This window comes from Pieris brassicae, chromosome 7, assembly GCF_905147105.1.
Source record: "Pieris brassicae chromosome 7, ilPieBrab1.1, whole genome shotgun sequence".
NCBI classification, from domain to species: domain Eukaryota; kingdom Metazoa; phylum Arthropoda; class Insecta; order Lepidoptera; family Pieridae; genus Pieris; species Pieris brassicae.
In genome coordinates, this window is record NC_059671.1 from 4,850,405 (window position 1) to 4,868,050 (window position 17,646).

The window sequence follows — 17,646 nt, forward strand, 5'->3', positions numbered from 1 at the left end:
ACGTATTTAAATAAAATTATTCTTCGTACTTCAAAGTTTCAGAAGTGGTATTTATATTGTAAAAGATGTTCCGGTCTGGCAAAAGCGCGTCAAAGTTTCCAAATAAGTAGAATTAAGTAAGGTGCAAGCTTAACGCCTCTGCAGTTTGCTCTAATAGCATTATCAAGTTTCCAGACCGTATTGGGAAAATACTTCAACATACTTACGCGTTTGGAATAATTATAACCTAATATCAGAAATTATAGATCATAATTATGAATGACATTTATTTTACGGAATGACAAACGACTAAATAATAGGAATAAACTAAGTATTAATATAAATAAAATCTTATGCAAAGTTAATCGCTACCCAAAAAAGAATTGGCAATTGAGTTGAAGGCGTCAAAATTGCTGCCGAATTCTTCTTCTTAATCGGCTGCTCGTGAGCCTCTACGTTAGCTCTTCGCAAGTTTCCTTCAACTGAACCAGAAGTCTCAGTCAGAAGAGATTGAGTCTCGGCAGATGCTGAGGTTTCTGGACTTTCCTCCACCAATAAAGATGTAGACGTGAGAGTTGTATCTTCGAAATCTTTTGAGGTAGTTGCGGTAGCCCTTTCAGGACTCATTTCTTCCGAATCATTTTCACTGTCAGAAGTCGATTGTGTTATTTCCTTTGTAAACATTTCCTGAGAGACCAACGCCACTTGTTGTTTGGTAGTACTTTTTTCTGAATCTTTATTTATGACAGTACAAATTTTCTCACACTGCTTCTCCTGGCATGTGTCTTGTATGCCACACGATATGAATAGTACCCAGCCTGAGAATACTTGATATAGGTAAGGTTCCTGGCATCCGTTGCTGTAGGTTTGTATTCCACAGATATTACCCTCACATATAAGTGGACCACCTCCATTTCCCTAGAAAACCATAAGAAAAAAGTATGACAAAAGTGCAGCAAACAGTTTAGTTAAATGTCTTATAAACCAAACAGTTTTAAGATAGGGTGTTCAGAGAGGTGAAGTGATTAAACAACTTGGGAGATCATATTTATACGCCAAATAAACTCAAGTTAAACAAATTTGTGAAACTGACGGATAAATCTATCATTTTATTGTGAACCTACATTTTCCGTATTTAAAACAAAAAACTTGCTCGTGCTGGTCAAATTACCAGAATAATATACATACAAAGCAAAAATTTGGGTCGTAGGTGACATTCTTCTTATCATCAACGTCTTGTGCACAGACCATGGTCTTCTCTCTATAGTGGCTTCCACACCTTGTTGAAGGTATAACTTCAACTGGTATCAGTGTCAGGAGTTTGTCCATCGTCTTGTTCAAAGTGTTTCGCTGAAATGTATGAGAATTAAAATATTTGAAATCATCATCTTTCTGTATATAAATGTATTACTTACCGCGTACACAAGGCTAAAACATTCCTTCTTGATGATATCCGACTTGTGATATATTGAAGTGTACGCTACTGCTGTAGTTAAATTAAATGGAATCAAAGTTTTCAATAAGGAAATATCGCTGAACCACCACTCGGTGGCACTAAAATTGTAGGGGCGAATAATCTGGATTATCTGAAAGCATTAAAATATTATTAATCAAGCTTTTAAAGACACGTTTAAAACATTAGATTAATTTTCAATGACAGATTTTGCTGATTTGTCAATTTGGGTGAACAAACTTTTCAACTGTGCTTTCTGCAAATTTCTTAATCTAGATTTTCTAAACTTTCAATATTGGACTTAAAAATCGTTATTTGATCAACAGTAAATTTCAGCCAACGTTCATTACCTCACTTTCCTGTTCATGTTCGTCTTCATTAATACTGAAGTTGCTATCAATAGATACACTTCCAAGTCTAGCAACTAGTGTTTTCTCTGGAAAAGCCATCGGTGCGTCATCATTTTCCAATGATGATGTTATAAGCCGGTCCGGTTTCAATAAGATACCAGCTCGCGTCAGTCGTACTCCATTCTTGTCTACCACTGAATCATCCGGGTAATATATAAAGGCCTGGTAATGTGTTATTATTAATTATTATAAATTATATATCTTTAAAATAGAGTATCATTCACTCACCATATATGGATATTTCCCCTTTTTAATTTCATCATTAGCTTCTGACGCAACACTTCGTAGAAGAAATACTGAAATTACAGGTAAAGCTTATAATGGCAAAGATAAATTATATTAGCACTTAAGTGAAATATTACCTGCTAATAAGTAAATAATTCTCAAATGCATTTCAAATTAACAATTAAAATTTTATAATAAGTTACAACACGTCCTTTTGGCGTACCAATGTCAATGTATTTTGAAAGAAGAATATTGTATTTTCTTATCGATGTGAATAGAAGCGAAAAGTTTTTATTTACTTATGTAAATCTGAGGCTAAGAGCAATGGTACCAATGTAATAAATAAAGGAACCTATATAAACGTTCTTCTAAAAACCATAGGGTAATATTATACTTAATATACAAATCGTTTTCTAACATTATCTAAAAAGAATGGAGTACATGCAGAGAATATGTAAAATATTGTAGCGGTTTGACTACTTTCTTAAATTAGATTTACAAATTTTCATAATTTAAATTATTAAGAAAGCTGGACATTTCCATTTACAAACTACGTATGTTTATTGTTTATAAACACAAAAAAACATTTATTTGTTCTCAGTGTTATTTTAAACGCCAATGACTATACATACATAATCCTTATTTAGCGTATAGTATTATCAAACGTTTTTTAAGCATAATATCTGAAAGCCATTTATGAATTAATTAATTAACTTATTAGGTAGAAAAAAATGAAATATCGCAAAAATACGACGGTTAAATCGAATTAGATGAGTCACCTCCCTTTTGCTATCTGAAACGAACTTCCAAGTGACTCTACTCAAAGACATTAATAAGATTCGTAACCGAGCTAAGATGTATTATCCCCAATAAAGCGAAAAGAATGAGTTTGCAAATTTAAACTCCTGTTCAGATAAGGTGGAGAAATATCCCTAAAACATCTAATTATTCATGTAAGGGGTGTTTAAGGACGCGTATTAATATGCTCCGAGTGCCGTCAACTTTTGAAAAATATGTTAAGATAATAAAAAGAGCGGTTTATTTTAAAAGACTGCGAACATGAGATGGGCGGGCGCAATTCTGCACGCCGGCTCCACGTCTTTTCTGTTTTGAAATTGGGTAAATGCATAAAACATTTAAAGGATTATTTCGTTTGTTTTTTCTGTCTTGATATATTGTATAAGGGAGTGTCTTTTTTTGATTTCTTAACACGGACCTTCGTATTGATTTTATAACATTGTAAAACTGCATTCGACGATTTGTAACGATAGTTAAGTGATCGTTCGACACTCAATTAAATTACACACGACGTGTAGAACAATAAAACTTTGCAGACCTTAAGATGACCGCCACGAGCATTCAGTGAAATTAATAAATAACGCTTTAGATAAAGTTAATAGTAATCATAATAGTTAATAATAATTTAATCGACTATAGTAGTCAACAAAATTCACAAATCCTTAGTGTCATGACATTATCATGAATTAAATTCTTTAACACATAGTGCGGAAATGTACATTTTGTAATATATTTTTCATATGATAAAATAAGACTTATTTTAATAGTTTGGTATCAATATGTAAAGCGCTAGATATTCTGTTACAAGTGATAACTGTGGTTGTAATTTTTCACACACAAATAATTATGGAAAAATAATTTTGAAGGAATCTTTTCATATTTTTTTATTTGAAACCGCTTTTTGTAGATTCCCCTTGACTTCTCTGGGATTTTAACATCAGATTGATTCTTAGAATTTGTCCTTTAAATAACCATTAAAGTCAGGTCGTCAACGACAAAGTTATCCGTGAACTCGTATAAAGGGTTAAAATTGAGAAACCTCCTTTTTTGAAGTCGAGAAGTTTAGGTGAGTTTCGTGTACTATGTACTAGGGAGATATAACTACGCGGAGGTGATATGAATATTAAACGGTTGAAGAATTATAAGATTTATACGACGATTCGGAAGTTAGGCGTGCCCCGCGCACTTAAATGAATGTTTAACATTATCTGCAGAGTTTTAAGGGAGTTGAGCCTCTTAAACAACTTGCGAAGAAACTTTAATAGACATCGGCTCTCGGGCGATTAATTCGGGGACGTGGAAAGGTAGAAGAGAATTCTTAATGTGAAAGGGTGACTCTAATACCAATCAGAGTAGTTACCAGAAGATTCCAGAATATGTAGGACGGTATGAAAATGGAATTTTAGAAACATTATTAAATATATGTTTATTTCATTAGAGGAACGTATTGTATTTTATATTTTTGTGATGATGAATCTAAAATACTACTAAACTGATTACAGGAATTCTTTCGTCCGTAGAATGGTTTACTATCTTGAATAATGTATGCTATACTTGTTTCCACGATATAAAAATAATATCCGATAAACCACTAATATGGTGAAACATAAAGACGTTCTCGCAGTTACAATTTTTTTACGAAGTCACAATTTAACATTACTAACTTACTTAAGACTAATAAGTAATTTAAAACTAACTAGATTACTTACTAAAAAGGATTTATAGCATGTCCAATAACACTACTTACAGTATCTATTAAGCGGAAGACACTTTGTTATTGTGTACTATTTTTTTACTTACCACTGTTTAGCACTTTTGACTAACCTACACTTATTCCTAGGCCCGTGGTGTCAAGAAGTTGAATATTCACGTGTTGGTAGAGCATTTGTTCGTAGGCTCCAATCTTTTTCATTATTAGGAGATATCTTCTACATTAAACTACAAATATAGTCTTAAAATAAAAATGGCCCATTTTAAAACTATTCCCATATATGAAAACACACCTGAAATAAAAGTAGGGTAAGTGATGACGGCGCAACGATTGTTTGACGGCGTCATTTTCCGATGCTCTGTCCCACTATTGTGTGCCGCGCTTTATTGAATTTGATTTACGCACCAATTTTTGTAGGCTTTGGTTTTTATTAACTGACCTCGGTGCCGATGTAAACTTAATTGAATCCGCCAACAAAAGGCATCGAATGAAAAGAGCGTCCAGCAGTGTGCGATGTAGATTATAATAGATTTTTCCGAATTTGCATGGGCTTTAACTTACCCGATATTGAATTTTTTCACGGTGGTTGAACTATTGTTTTCGCATTTAATAACGTCATGAACAAATTGGGTTGCTTTTTTCGTAATTTAATTAACAGTTGCTCGACAGATGTGTTGTTTTAAGTTTCTGTTGACCGTGTACTTTATGGTGTTCGATTGCATTGAATTATACTTACGTAAGGCATGTCTTGTTATAAAAATATCTGTATAGGAACATACTCATTATTGGGCTCTGTTACCAACAAATTCCGAGTCATTTTTGGTCATGTAGATGACCAATAGTGTGGCGAAGAATAAAGAAATTAGACTTTTTATGATTTGCAGAGTGAAGGAAAGACCTCGAGGCCAACATCCAATAGCTGTTACGATCAAGTTAACGGCCTGATCTTACCATTCCAGGCGCTGAGGCTTGCCGAAGGGGGAAGTGGAGGAAAGTGCAGCGTCTAACACGACCTACAGAAACATGACAGAAGAAGTATATTAAACTATATATCATTTAAGGCATCAATCCACGTGTTTTAATAATAATCATTGTTATTACGTTACTTTCAGTCAAATTATTTATAAGTACCTGTCAAGTTATGTTTAAGCTACGAGAGAAATAGTTAAGTGTTTTGTAACATTGATTCATAGAGCTGGTTTTCTTTAAGTTATTTAATAACATTTCTTCAGAAGAAAAATAAATTAAATACTGTATTAGGGCTAAGTGCAATGGATGGTTATAAGCTTTAAGCTATTTCTTTCATGAGTGGAGCCAGAAAACTTGCTCACGAGCCAAGTACGGAAACTTTTATTTGGACGATTAATATTTTTATTTTTATACATATCTTCCATACGTACCCCACAAAAATTCAAATACGACTACAAAAAAGAAACTATTTGAAATTACAAAGGTAAGTTGAATCATTTGATACATACGCGGACTGAAGATAATTCAGTTCATATCATAATCATATTAATTATCAGTTTTTGATCGGTTATAACCTGTAAGACCGTCTATCCCACTATACATTGTAATACATCTCTCTTCAAATTTTCTGCAACAAAAGCGAATTAAGCCGAGACCGTAATCTGAGTTAATTATCTGAAATTCGGTCGTATTTAACGTCGTTTGAAATGAGTTCTGGCAATTATTGTAGTCGAGTCAAAAGAGATTTCTAAAGGAATCGCAAACTCAATTAGGAGAAAAATTTTGTTTTGTTTACGAGAGTGAGCATAACACACCAATCGGGATATTATAATAACTGACCACTACTTCGTGAATTCTAACAAAATCTATTATAAATTAATGTCATTAATCTGTATTTCTAACGACTATAATAATAATATAATACTTCTACAGATTCTTCTTCGAATTTCATGTCTTGGAGTTCCTACAACCTTTTAAGTCTAAAAATAGAATTACCGAGTATTCGCTGTACTTTTCAGAGAAGAAAAATATTGGTTGTTGGCAAGAGTTCACCCCTCAACGTTTAATTGCATCACCATTGTTCGCTTGATTTGATTGTGTATCTTTCTATAGGGTACAATCTTAATAAGCTTTGGAATTACAGAATAGTGTTATTATATTAAACAAATAAAATATTTCAAACATATTGTTTGATAAACTACAATGAATTAATGCTTTTATAAAAATAAAAATTTAAGACTGAAACATATATTGCATAATTGGAGTTTCTTTCAAATTCTATTTTTACTTTGTTTATTGCGCGCAAAAATTTTGTCAGGCTTGTGACAGCTGACAGTTTGTCTTTGAGAGATGACAGTGGGCACTGATTATTGACACTGGGTAGATGTTAGAGATATTGATATTCCTTTGTTTACCTTGTCATTAAAAAGATAATTTGAATTAAACCGTGTTATTAGAAAACAAAACTTTGCGAATTATAACAGTGGCAGAGATGACGCTCTTGATTTGGGAACTAGTAAATGTAACTTTAGACCTTTATTTTATTAATCGACGACATTGGTGTAGATTTTATTTGATTTGGCGTATTTATGCTGCTCAGTTTCGCCTTTAAGTCTCTATAATGCAAATGATTTCCCAAATACGGTCTGTTTACTTCTTCGGCTTTGTTTTACTCGTAACGAGCAGAAAAAGGACCCATTCAGAACATCCGAACCTAATTACCCTACCCTCAGTTACAAAAGAGGGTTTCTAATTAACGACATTATGTCAAATAATTTGTTTGAACGTCTTACTTCGTTTCATTCGCGGATTGGATTAAGTCTGCTTTCGGCTGAGTTCGTTTGTTTTATGAATAAAGACGAAATGAACCGTTTGTTTAAGGTTTATGGGTTAAGGATTCGGAATTTTAAGTACATTGATTTGGTGTTTGTCTTCGTAATATTCTATTATTTCGAATATTCTATATTCAGATGTCATTTTATTATAGGTATAGTGAAATGAATGAATTACATTACCTTATCGCCTTAGCTACGCTGTTTTGCTGGTATAATTTGCTTAACTTTAAGCAAAAAATACTAGTATTTTTATTTTATTTAAAACATATTTATTGGATTTTTTTTGGTAATATATTTTAGTAAATATAGCTTGTAACAGAAAGCTGTATGTAGGATGTAGCTAACTTCAATAAATAACTAAACAAATGCAAACATTTACAATTCCACAAGTAAAAAAATTGTGTATAACGCCCGTCTATATTTATTCTATGTTAATTGAACCAGATAAAAACAAAATTTATTGAACATAAAGAACTGGTACATTTACGCTTCTTTCATAGAAATTGTATTGAAAGCTTTTTCTACAATTAAACAACGACTTATTCAAACTTAGTCCGTTTTGGTATATTCGTTTATATGTACTCTATAAAATTATATAAAAGTCTTCATTTCTTCTACACTTTACATAATATTGATAAGTATGATATATTACAGTGTTTAGTGTTCTAATAAATTTAAGTTTATTTGTGTAAGTCCGTTTTTCCTAGTAGAATAAAGTTTCATACGAAAATCTTTTTTATATTATCACAAGGTATATTCACGAGTCGTGTTGCTTGTACAGTGGCTGTAAATTGAAGATAGGCTCAACTTGTTTTCATAATAGAATTAACTCGTATGTAATTCAGGCTAATCTGTCACAGCTAACAAAGCAAATGTCTCTGTGATTGAATGCAATTAATTGAATGAGGTTATTAACAATTACATATTATAATGGTAATGGATATTGTGATTAGCATTGCGGTAATATTATAGATATAAATATCGATGCACTGATTAATGAGATACTTATTGCTAAGGATTTTGGACGCCGTATTTTCGTATCGATTAAATAATAAACAGTGGGATTTTATTACTAAGTATAATAATTTATTTATTCCACATCATTATTCTACCTTAACAGTTACTACTAATTCGATAGAACGTCAAAATAATACCCAAATCGATTATCCTACATAAACAACATAAATCTTATAACTAACAATATAGCAAGTAACTCTTGTGTCAGCGATAAATATATTTACGAAATATCACGACTGAAAATCAACCTGCTCCGGTTTTGTTGTAGCCCGTAAACCTTGAAAAATATTAAACTGTTGCGTTGACTATAAGAGAGAAGGACAGAAAAATCTATGAAACATTTTTTGTATTTGGGGATATTTATGGAATTTTTCTCTTCTTAAAAACCTTCCACAGAGTTCATTGAATAAATTAACAAAATGCTCGAATTGGTCCAGCCGTGTTCAACATTGGCGTTTGCACTTGGCGACGTATTTTGTCCTGTTCGTAGTAATTCAGTCTACAAACAAACACTCAGATGATTTCTATACATTTATATTCGAACTACGAGTGCTTCTCTTTAGTTCTCAAAACTCACAATAATATTAAAATTTCCCAAATCAAAAATGTTATTATTGCGTAACAATTCCTGATTTTTCATGTCGAGGGTTTGTCAATCCATAAGTACATTCATTTAAATATTCTATACGAAAGTTGTAAAAAAACAAATGACAATCAAAGAGTGGCCATTCCTAATGCCAGGCGGCTCCAACGAAAGGATTAGCAGACATTTGAATGGCGAGCGGGCGTCTAGTCTCTAATTGAGTTAATATTTGGTTATCGGCGGCGCGCACTCGCCTGCGCGACTAATCCTCTCGAATTAATGACTCAAATTTATCATTATTAATGCCCGCATGAACCCTACCTGCACCTGAATTCATACATGCCATCATAAGCCCCTTTGTTTTATGTTATTTTTAGGCCAACTGATGGCTTAAACGAGCCGATTAAGCTAAACGTGATTTAATTTTATCGAGTCATACAGTTTGCGTTTTAGATACTACTCGCTAGTCATAATATATTGTTATCAATAGATTTAGATTTGGTTATGAACCAATAAATTGATATGATTATCGTACAACAAAGTAACAAATTGTTTGTATAAATGTAAAGTATTAGTTTTTATTATTAATGTGTTTTTTAATAACGATTTTCATGAATATCCTAATCAGTTATGTAAAGAAATAATATTTATTAAGGAGAATGTTTTTTCAGGTGTTACTTGGGCAATGAGGTGAACGGCCAACTGCGATTCAATCCGACAGTTTTACGATCAAACGCCGCCTTTATTTGCAGGTTGCACTCCGCTTCCTGGCTTTATGACGATTTTTATGGCTTCAATAGTTCACACTGGACAGGGTAAGCGATAATAGGATTTTGATTGGATTAACGGTGAGGTTTTTGTACCTATTAAGTGACAAGGCTGCTACACTTTAAGCATATTAATTACTAATTAGTTAAAAGAAAACAATTTCTTAAACTGATTAATTATTTACATAATTTTAAATTTAAATTTATCCTACGTTTCGCGTGCTTTACAGCGTGCGTGGTCACGGTGACTGAAAGCAAAAGGTGTTGAATGAAACATTAAAATTATGTAAATAATTATAAGTTTTTAATAATACAAATAGCTTTAATACTGTTAAAAAATTTTTTTCATTCAATGTGTAAAAGCTATGTTAACCAAAGACAACCCTATACTAATTAGTTTATATAAGCTTGATACATAATCTTTTATGTATCAAGATAGTCCAATTAAGCAAAAAAAAATTGTCATGGAAATGGTTACCACAATATTTAATAAGAAATTAAACAAGTAGGGTAATAATAAACGAGGTATAAAATGTTTTTGTGCAATATCAAAGATCTGAAATACATAATCTCTGATGTTGTGTCGGGAAATTCAAGAATAAGCTATCGTGAGCTCGAACCAAATGAAGGTTGATGATTTACGTAAAGCGTTTAAATATTTAACATTAAGATTCTCTTAATATATATTATACGTAGAGCGAGTTTTTGATTTGTCATAAGAAATTTTTGTTAATATCTTGAAAGTTAACAAAATCCGAACCGATCCGTTTCCATCAATAATGCAGATAGGTGAAGGTAGACCACGGATGAAGGTACATGACAAAAAAGCATTTTTTTGTGTGTTTTCAAAATTAAAAAAAAAATGTTATAAAAACTCACTCTTCTTCTTCGGCTTATCTTTGCTTTCTAGAGAAAACTTGTAATAATTTACCTTTGAAACTCGAATACGGAGGCTAGTTAGTACCATTGTTGAACAATTGAATACAGCACCAAACAATGCATATAGGATCACATCGCACTAATCACTCTCGATTGACAGCGCTCGCAAATGACATATTGGGTTACCAGTGACGTGTACTAATGAATTACTAGGCTCATAACACTGTACGACTGTCATTTCAATTTAAATTCGTGTCATTGTCAAATGCCTCGCTAAAACTATAACGATTATGAATATTTATTATGAAACAACACAGATCAGAAAATGTAATAGAAAGTCTTTATTTCCAATACATAAACAATATTCTTGCCGTGGGGTTCAAGATTTAAGTTGGCGCCTGGTGGATAGTGCTGGTCACCCCAGAGCTGGTGTTTTCCTCTCTGAACTAATAAGTATCGCAATACAGCGAGGAAATGCTGCTGTTAGAGGTACACTGCCACAGGGACCAAACTTATTTTATTATTATGTAGGTAAAGAAAAAAATATACTAGTATTATAAATATTGATTGATTGCACCAATGCCAGGAGCGACTAATTTCAAATAATAAAAAAAATTATGTGCAAAGTGTGGGAAGCAGGTAACACAATGTTTAAGTAAAGATCATAAAGATACAAAACTTACGGGTACAGAACTGTTTATATATGCAAACATTTACCGTTAAATATACTTTTATAGAATAATTGAGACAATTGAATAAAAATTGCCTATCTGGAATTACTGTAATGAATAACTAAAGTATTATATTTGATATACAACCTCCGACTGAGCGAAGGCCCCCTCCAAATTCTTTCATTTCTTATCTTCGCTGCTATTTTCCAATCTTTCCCCGATACCTCTTTATTTCATCTGCCCAAGTCTCTGATCTGGCGAAATTAAAATGTACTCATGGTCGTCATTATGTATCCATTTCAATTTACATTGCCAGTTCTCAAATCGAGGCCGTAGACTGGACTAGAAGAACTGTCTTCTTTTCCAGACTCTCGAGGTGATTTTAAGGTATGAAAGTTGCCTCACCATATTTTCCTTCAACGTAGCATTAGCTATTGATTACGTATTAAAATAATGAAAGCCTTTTATTTTAGCCCCCCCCCCTCCAGGTTTATTTATTTATATTGTGACATCTTAGTTATTCTTCTTAATGATGTACTATTTTATATATTTTTTTTCTTCCATATCATACATCGATCTTTGACACACCTGTAGTTTTATATGATGTGCCTGAATGGATCCATATGTTAGTACAAGTCGTACAGTATTGAGTAGCTTCGTTTTGATTGCAAAGCTCGTTTTATTTTTTGTTTCTAATTCTCACCTCTTTCACTAGGTTTAAATAATAATAATAAAATAGAAAAGCCTTTTAATTCTTACAGCATTCTTTTAAAACAAGAAGTTAGCATAAGTTACTTTACTTACATTCAATTTTTATGTTAGTATTGAAGTTTGTATGCTAAATTTACTTGTGTTAGTTTTTCCTTTAGTATAGGGTATACTATTAAACGATTATTCTTCATTCTGTAAGAACTCTGTAGGTGTAGGCCTTCTCCAGCCAGTCCTCTCTAGATTGGGCTATGGTTGGGTTGGGGATTGGTTCAAGAATCCAGTTAGAACCAGCTGATTTTTTGATGTGACTACATATTCTTCCTTTTTTGGTTTACCAATTTTCGTATTCCAGTCTACCATGAGTATGAAGTGTTTTGATGATATATAATTTTAGGTTTAAATACAGAGCAATAAATAACCAGTACAAAGCTAATTACATCTATCATTTGGTAGCATATTGAGCTGAACGCTATAATCACTAACGATTGACGTCGTTTGAATTTGTGCAGGTGTTCCTGACACATATGACGATATTCGACAAATGATTTTAATTACATATTTACTTCGCGATACGATAATGTCAAAGTCAAATTTGTTTATTCATATGTAGTTTAAAATATTTATGTGCCATTTTTCCCATACTGGTCCAAACGCTTATCAGAGTTATAGTTCTCTAGAGAGTTCTCTTTTATAATAATTAGTCATTAAAATTATTTTTATATATGGCAATAGTTAATGGGTTTTAAATATGCAATGTCGATACGATGTAAACAATGAACACATACATCTAGCATATAGAGTATATAATATTATCAATATTGATTACCGATGTTTTGTCTTGTCAATGTCCGCAGATTTCACAGAACATCAACAGTTCACAATGACATGACAAATTGTATTAAGTGGACATGTCAGTATTACAGATTGTGCACGGATTCGCATAATGACGTCACGCGCGACTCGCACACAGTAATTAATGACTGATTAGCGGACAATTAGCTTACTCCGCTTATAACATACATCTTCAGAGGTCTATTGTTTGGCTAGAGATATGTATTGTATTGGCGTTTCGATTTCTTTTTATTAAAGAATTAAGTTGGCGCCTGGTAGATAGTACGTGTGACACCAGAGCTGGTGTTTTCTTCGCTCAACGAATAAGTATCGCAATATAACCAGGAAATGACTGCATTAAAGGACTAGTACAGGGAACAAACTTTTTGAAACTGTTTATATTTTATTTATTATTATAATATAAAATTGAATCCCTATTTCCCTCGGTCACGGCATCACGCGTGAACGGCTGGACCGATTTCTCTAAATCTTCTTTTGTTGTGTTTGTTATTGTCAGGAGAAGGTTCTTATGAAAAATTTAGGAAAATTAGAATGTTTAAGAATACTTAATCATATTTAGTAACGATGAATTTTGTTACGATAGCTATATATTTTTTAGTGCATAGCGCTTTTACAATTCAAACTTGTTTCATGTAACCGTATGGCGTTTGACTTAACATTGACAGAATGCGTGCTGCAAATATCGTCAAAGAGGATGTTAGAAAAAACGAATATCGTTTAAAACAATCGGATCGGAGTTATTATATTGAAAAAAATTTCAGCAAGGCGAGACGACTAAAGTACCGTAAGCAGTGGCCAGAGCTTGTAACTCTATAAAGCGCAAATTCGGCCCCACATGGAATACTGTTCTCACCTCTGGGCGGGGGCTCCCCAGTACCAGACCTTCCACTTGACCGTATCCAACGAAGAGCGGCTCGATCCTTTGGCGTTGCCGTAGAGATGTGGGGTCACTCTGCATCTTCTACCGCATTTACCATCATCGGATGTCGAGGCAGAATACAAAATTCCACCCGTGTCAATTCTTGCCGCGCACCACCGCTGTTTGGAACCAGCTGCCCACTGAAATATTTCCGAACCAATTCGACTTAGGGTCCTTCAAGAAAAGAGAGTACCAATTCTTAAAAGGCCGGCAACGCACTCGCGAGCCCTCTGGCATTGAAAGTGTCCATGGGCGGCGGTATTACTTAATATCAGGTGAGCCTCCTGCCCGTTTGCCCCCTGTTTTATATAAAAAAATATGGTTTTCACATGGCCAGTTATATGACTCCTGTTCCCATGTGGAATACCAACAAAACTATTTATATGCACGCCAGAAAAACAAACGAAGAATGTTGTATATCATAAAGCATTTTTAGTTAATTATACCAATTCGAAATCAATATTCGTAGTTAAGACAGGACAACGTCTGTCGGGTCCTCTAGTATTTTATATTTACCAATTTTTAATTATTATTATTACTATGTAGTTTAAGGCACTTGAAGAGTAAAAAGTTTGTATGACTATATTTCTTGATGTCACACAAGCTTTTGACAAAGTCTGGCACGAAGGTTTGATTAATAAATTGTATAAGTTGCCTCGGCAATTTTCAAATATACTGGAGTCTTATATAGAAAACCGAAGGTTTAGAGTGAGATACAAAAATTCGTACTCACAACTGATGGAATTCAATGCGGGAGTACCACTAGCAAGTATATTAGGGCCGATTTTGTACCTAACGTACTTGTGTTCCAAAACCCCAAAACAGTACTATAGCTACATTTGCTGATGATACTGCAATAATGTCTTGTTATGAAAAAGATTAGGTTATTTGTTATTTGTTTTTTTTTCTTTTCTATTGAATAAAAAATAATGACTGGCGAATGTTTTTTTTGAAGAAACTTTAAAATGAATAAACAATTTGTGTATCAGACGAGAAACGCAGGTGTGGTTATAAAAAGATATGATGCGCCCTTGGCGCACTTTAAGGTCGTAGGGAAAAATTAAAGAAATACAACTTATATTATAAAAGAGATTTTTGTTACTCGTAAATTAAACGCATGTTGAAAGTAAAATGTGACATATAAAAACATTTAACTTTCTTTATACAATCCAATGATAATCGAAATAAGCAGTGCTGGCCTAGTGGCTTCAGCGTGCGACCGAGGTCGTAGGTTTGATCTCCGGCTGTGGACCAATGGGCTTTATTTCTATGTACGCATTTAAAATTCGCTCGACCGGTGAAGGAAAACATCTTGAAGAAGCCGGCTTGCCTTAGACCCAAAAAGTCGACGGCGTGCGTCAGGCAGATGATCATGATCATCATAAATCTGAGGAACAGGATTAAAAAAAGGTTGTAGCTCCATTGATTTATTATTTATTTTGATATTCGAAATATATGCAATGTAATAATTACCCTTTAGTTAAAAGGGGTTATACAAATACCCAAATGTCTTATTAACCTAAAGTTACCTTTAATCTTAAATACTTGTCACATTATTGTTAAAATATTCCAGCTGAGTTATGCTAAGGATCCATCAAAGACATTCCCTTAACATTTCTATGCGAATTATGCTTTGATAACTAAGTTAAAAAGTTACGAATAATTACAACGAAAATATTTAGAATTATTTTAAGTACGATAAGATTAAAATGCTTGTTTTATCTAATAGATTAAAAATAAATCAGAATACAAAATTCCACCCGTATCACCTCGACGTCCGCCGTTCCACGACTGAGCGTTTTTCAAGGCAATTTTTGCCGCGCCCCACCGCTATGTGGAACCAGCTGCCCACTGAAGTATTTCCGAACCAATTCGACTTAGGGTCCTTCAAGAAAAGAGCGTACAAATTCTTAAAAGGCCGGCAACGCACTCGCGAGCCCTCTGGCATTGAGAGTGTCCATGGGCGGCGGTATCACTTAACATCAGGTGAGCCTCCTGCCCGTTTGCCCCCTATTTTATAAAAAAAATAAAAAATAATAATAGGTTTGAATGACAAGACAATGTTGAATCAATTCCGCTGTATTCTCCTAGCCCTTATATCAATGATTGTAATAAGTGTTATTGTATATATAAAATTCCCTTATTTTTTGTTTTAAATTACATTAAGAGAAATGTTGACCTAGTGGCACACAGCGTACAAATCTCCTCTATGAGAGTTTGATCTCCAGTTATGCATCAATGGTCTATCTTTGTTTTCATTTGAGGTTTGCTCTTATGTTAGATTAACATATTGTGAGTGAAACGGCGTACCTAAAACCGAAAAAGACAACGGCGTTTATTGGCACAGATCAGTGATCTCACGGTTTAAAAAAAATAAATGATTACAAAACAGATAGACAATACTGAGACTGAGTCAAAAAGCGCCATTGGTTTTTAACTAAATAACTTCTATTCTTAAATATATATTGTGATGAAAAGGATTATAATAATTTAAAAAATCGTCGATCGAATCGATATTTCGTTTTTTGTTTTACATTGTATACATTTTTGTGCATTAACAATCTGCAGGAACAAGAAAAGTTAGTTATATAGACATATTTTTCTTAAGTATATTCTTAAAACTAGAAATTCAATTATATTATTACGTAACTTGTAGAGAAAGCTTAATTTTGCTTGATAACTTTTGCTGAATTTCAAATGCTGAAATTAACGACTAAAATAAATTGTAATCGACATTGAAGTTAACAAATTACTTGGTAAAGTGTCCATAGCGACAATACTTCAGAGGACGCTCCACCCACCTGTCAGGTTTTTCATCCACTGGAGGCGGGTCTCTGAATGGGCGGAAAATTTGCGGACGCACCGCCCATCATTACGCCACGCCCACTCAGCTGATCTCTCAGTTGGCAGCGAGACGCCACACGGGATGAATCTCCATAGCTGATCAACCTCTTACACACAATCATTTCACACTGTATAGTATGCAGACTACATTCTATACAGTGTATTTGAGTGAACCATAAATATTTGATGTGGATGAAATGACAAAGAAAAAGTTATTACCAATAAACATTTATTCATCGAAAGTGTTCCTCTCGAATTACCTTCTTTGAATTTAACACGCTTCTCTGTAAAGTCTCTTTGTTATTATTTCTGTTTTGCAAAGCTTTTCCTTTATTTAAATTAAAAGAACAAGATATCAGTGGCCGTAATTTACATTTAATCTGCGGTGATTAATTAAGATGTCAGCAGGGGCCACACCGCCACAATATACATCATAATGTCTTAGATTTATCTGCACAGAGAGGCATTACATGAAACAGACTATTTAAATCGATTCAATAACCCATATTGAAGCCCATATTTGTGTACGGGTGGGTTCTTTTTAAGAGGTCGGCCGTGAAATTCGTACCTTGGTCGTTAACGATTATTTCCGAATTCCGAATATTGAATTGAAGTAAACTAAACATTCACACGATCACCGTGACCACGCACGCTGTAAAGCACGCGAAACGTCGGAAAAAAATTAAAATTATGTAAATAATTATAATTTTCTAATAATAATACATAGCCTCAATCCCTTTAAAAGTTTTTTTTTAATTCACACAATTCTTCTGCTCTTGTATTGGATATAGCTATGGGATGTTTTGTTAAATCATCTTGAATTTTAAGAATAATTAGTTGGTTGATAATACCAGGTTATGGTAAAGGACCAACAATGTCAATGCTAAACTGATCAAGAGGTTTTGTTGACGAAATAGTTATAGTTACGTCAACCTGACCTATCATTTTAGGTAATGCACTTCTCGAAGTCGTAACATTTCGACAGATTTTCTACTGGGAACTGGTTACAGAAGGAGAAGGTAT

At 33.4% G+C, this 17,646-nt stretch overlaps 1 protein-coding gene across 1 annotated transcript; it reads right to left on the reverse strand.

The window, feature by feature from the left end:
* Positions 1 to 251: 251 nt before the first annotated feature.
* Positions 252 to 2,307, reverse strand: LOC123711956 (glandular kallikrein, prostatic-like). The gene is made up of 6 exons (XM_045664833.1): positions 2,205 to 2,307; positions 2,071 to 2,138; positions 1,783 to 2,004; positions 1,395 to 1,565; positions 1,168 to 1,329; positions 252 to 897 (listed from the first exon to the last, which is right to left on the reverse strand). The coding sequence occupies exons 1-6, from the start codon at positions 2,233 to 2,235 to the stop codon at positions 331 to 333; spliced, it is 1,221 nt and encodes a 406-aa protein (XP_045520789.1). The 5' UTR covers positions 2,236 to 2,307; the 3' UTR covers positions 252 to 330.
* Positions 2,308 to 17,646: the final 15,339 nt, after the last annotated feature.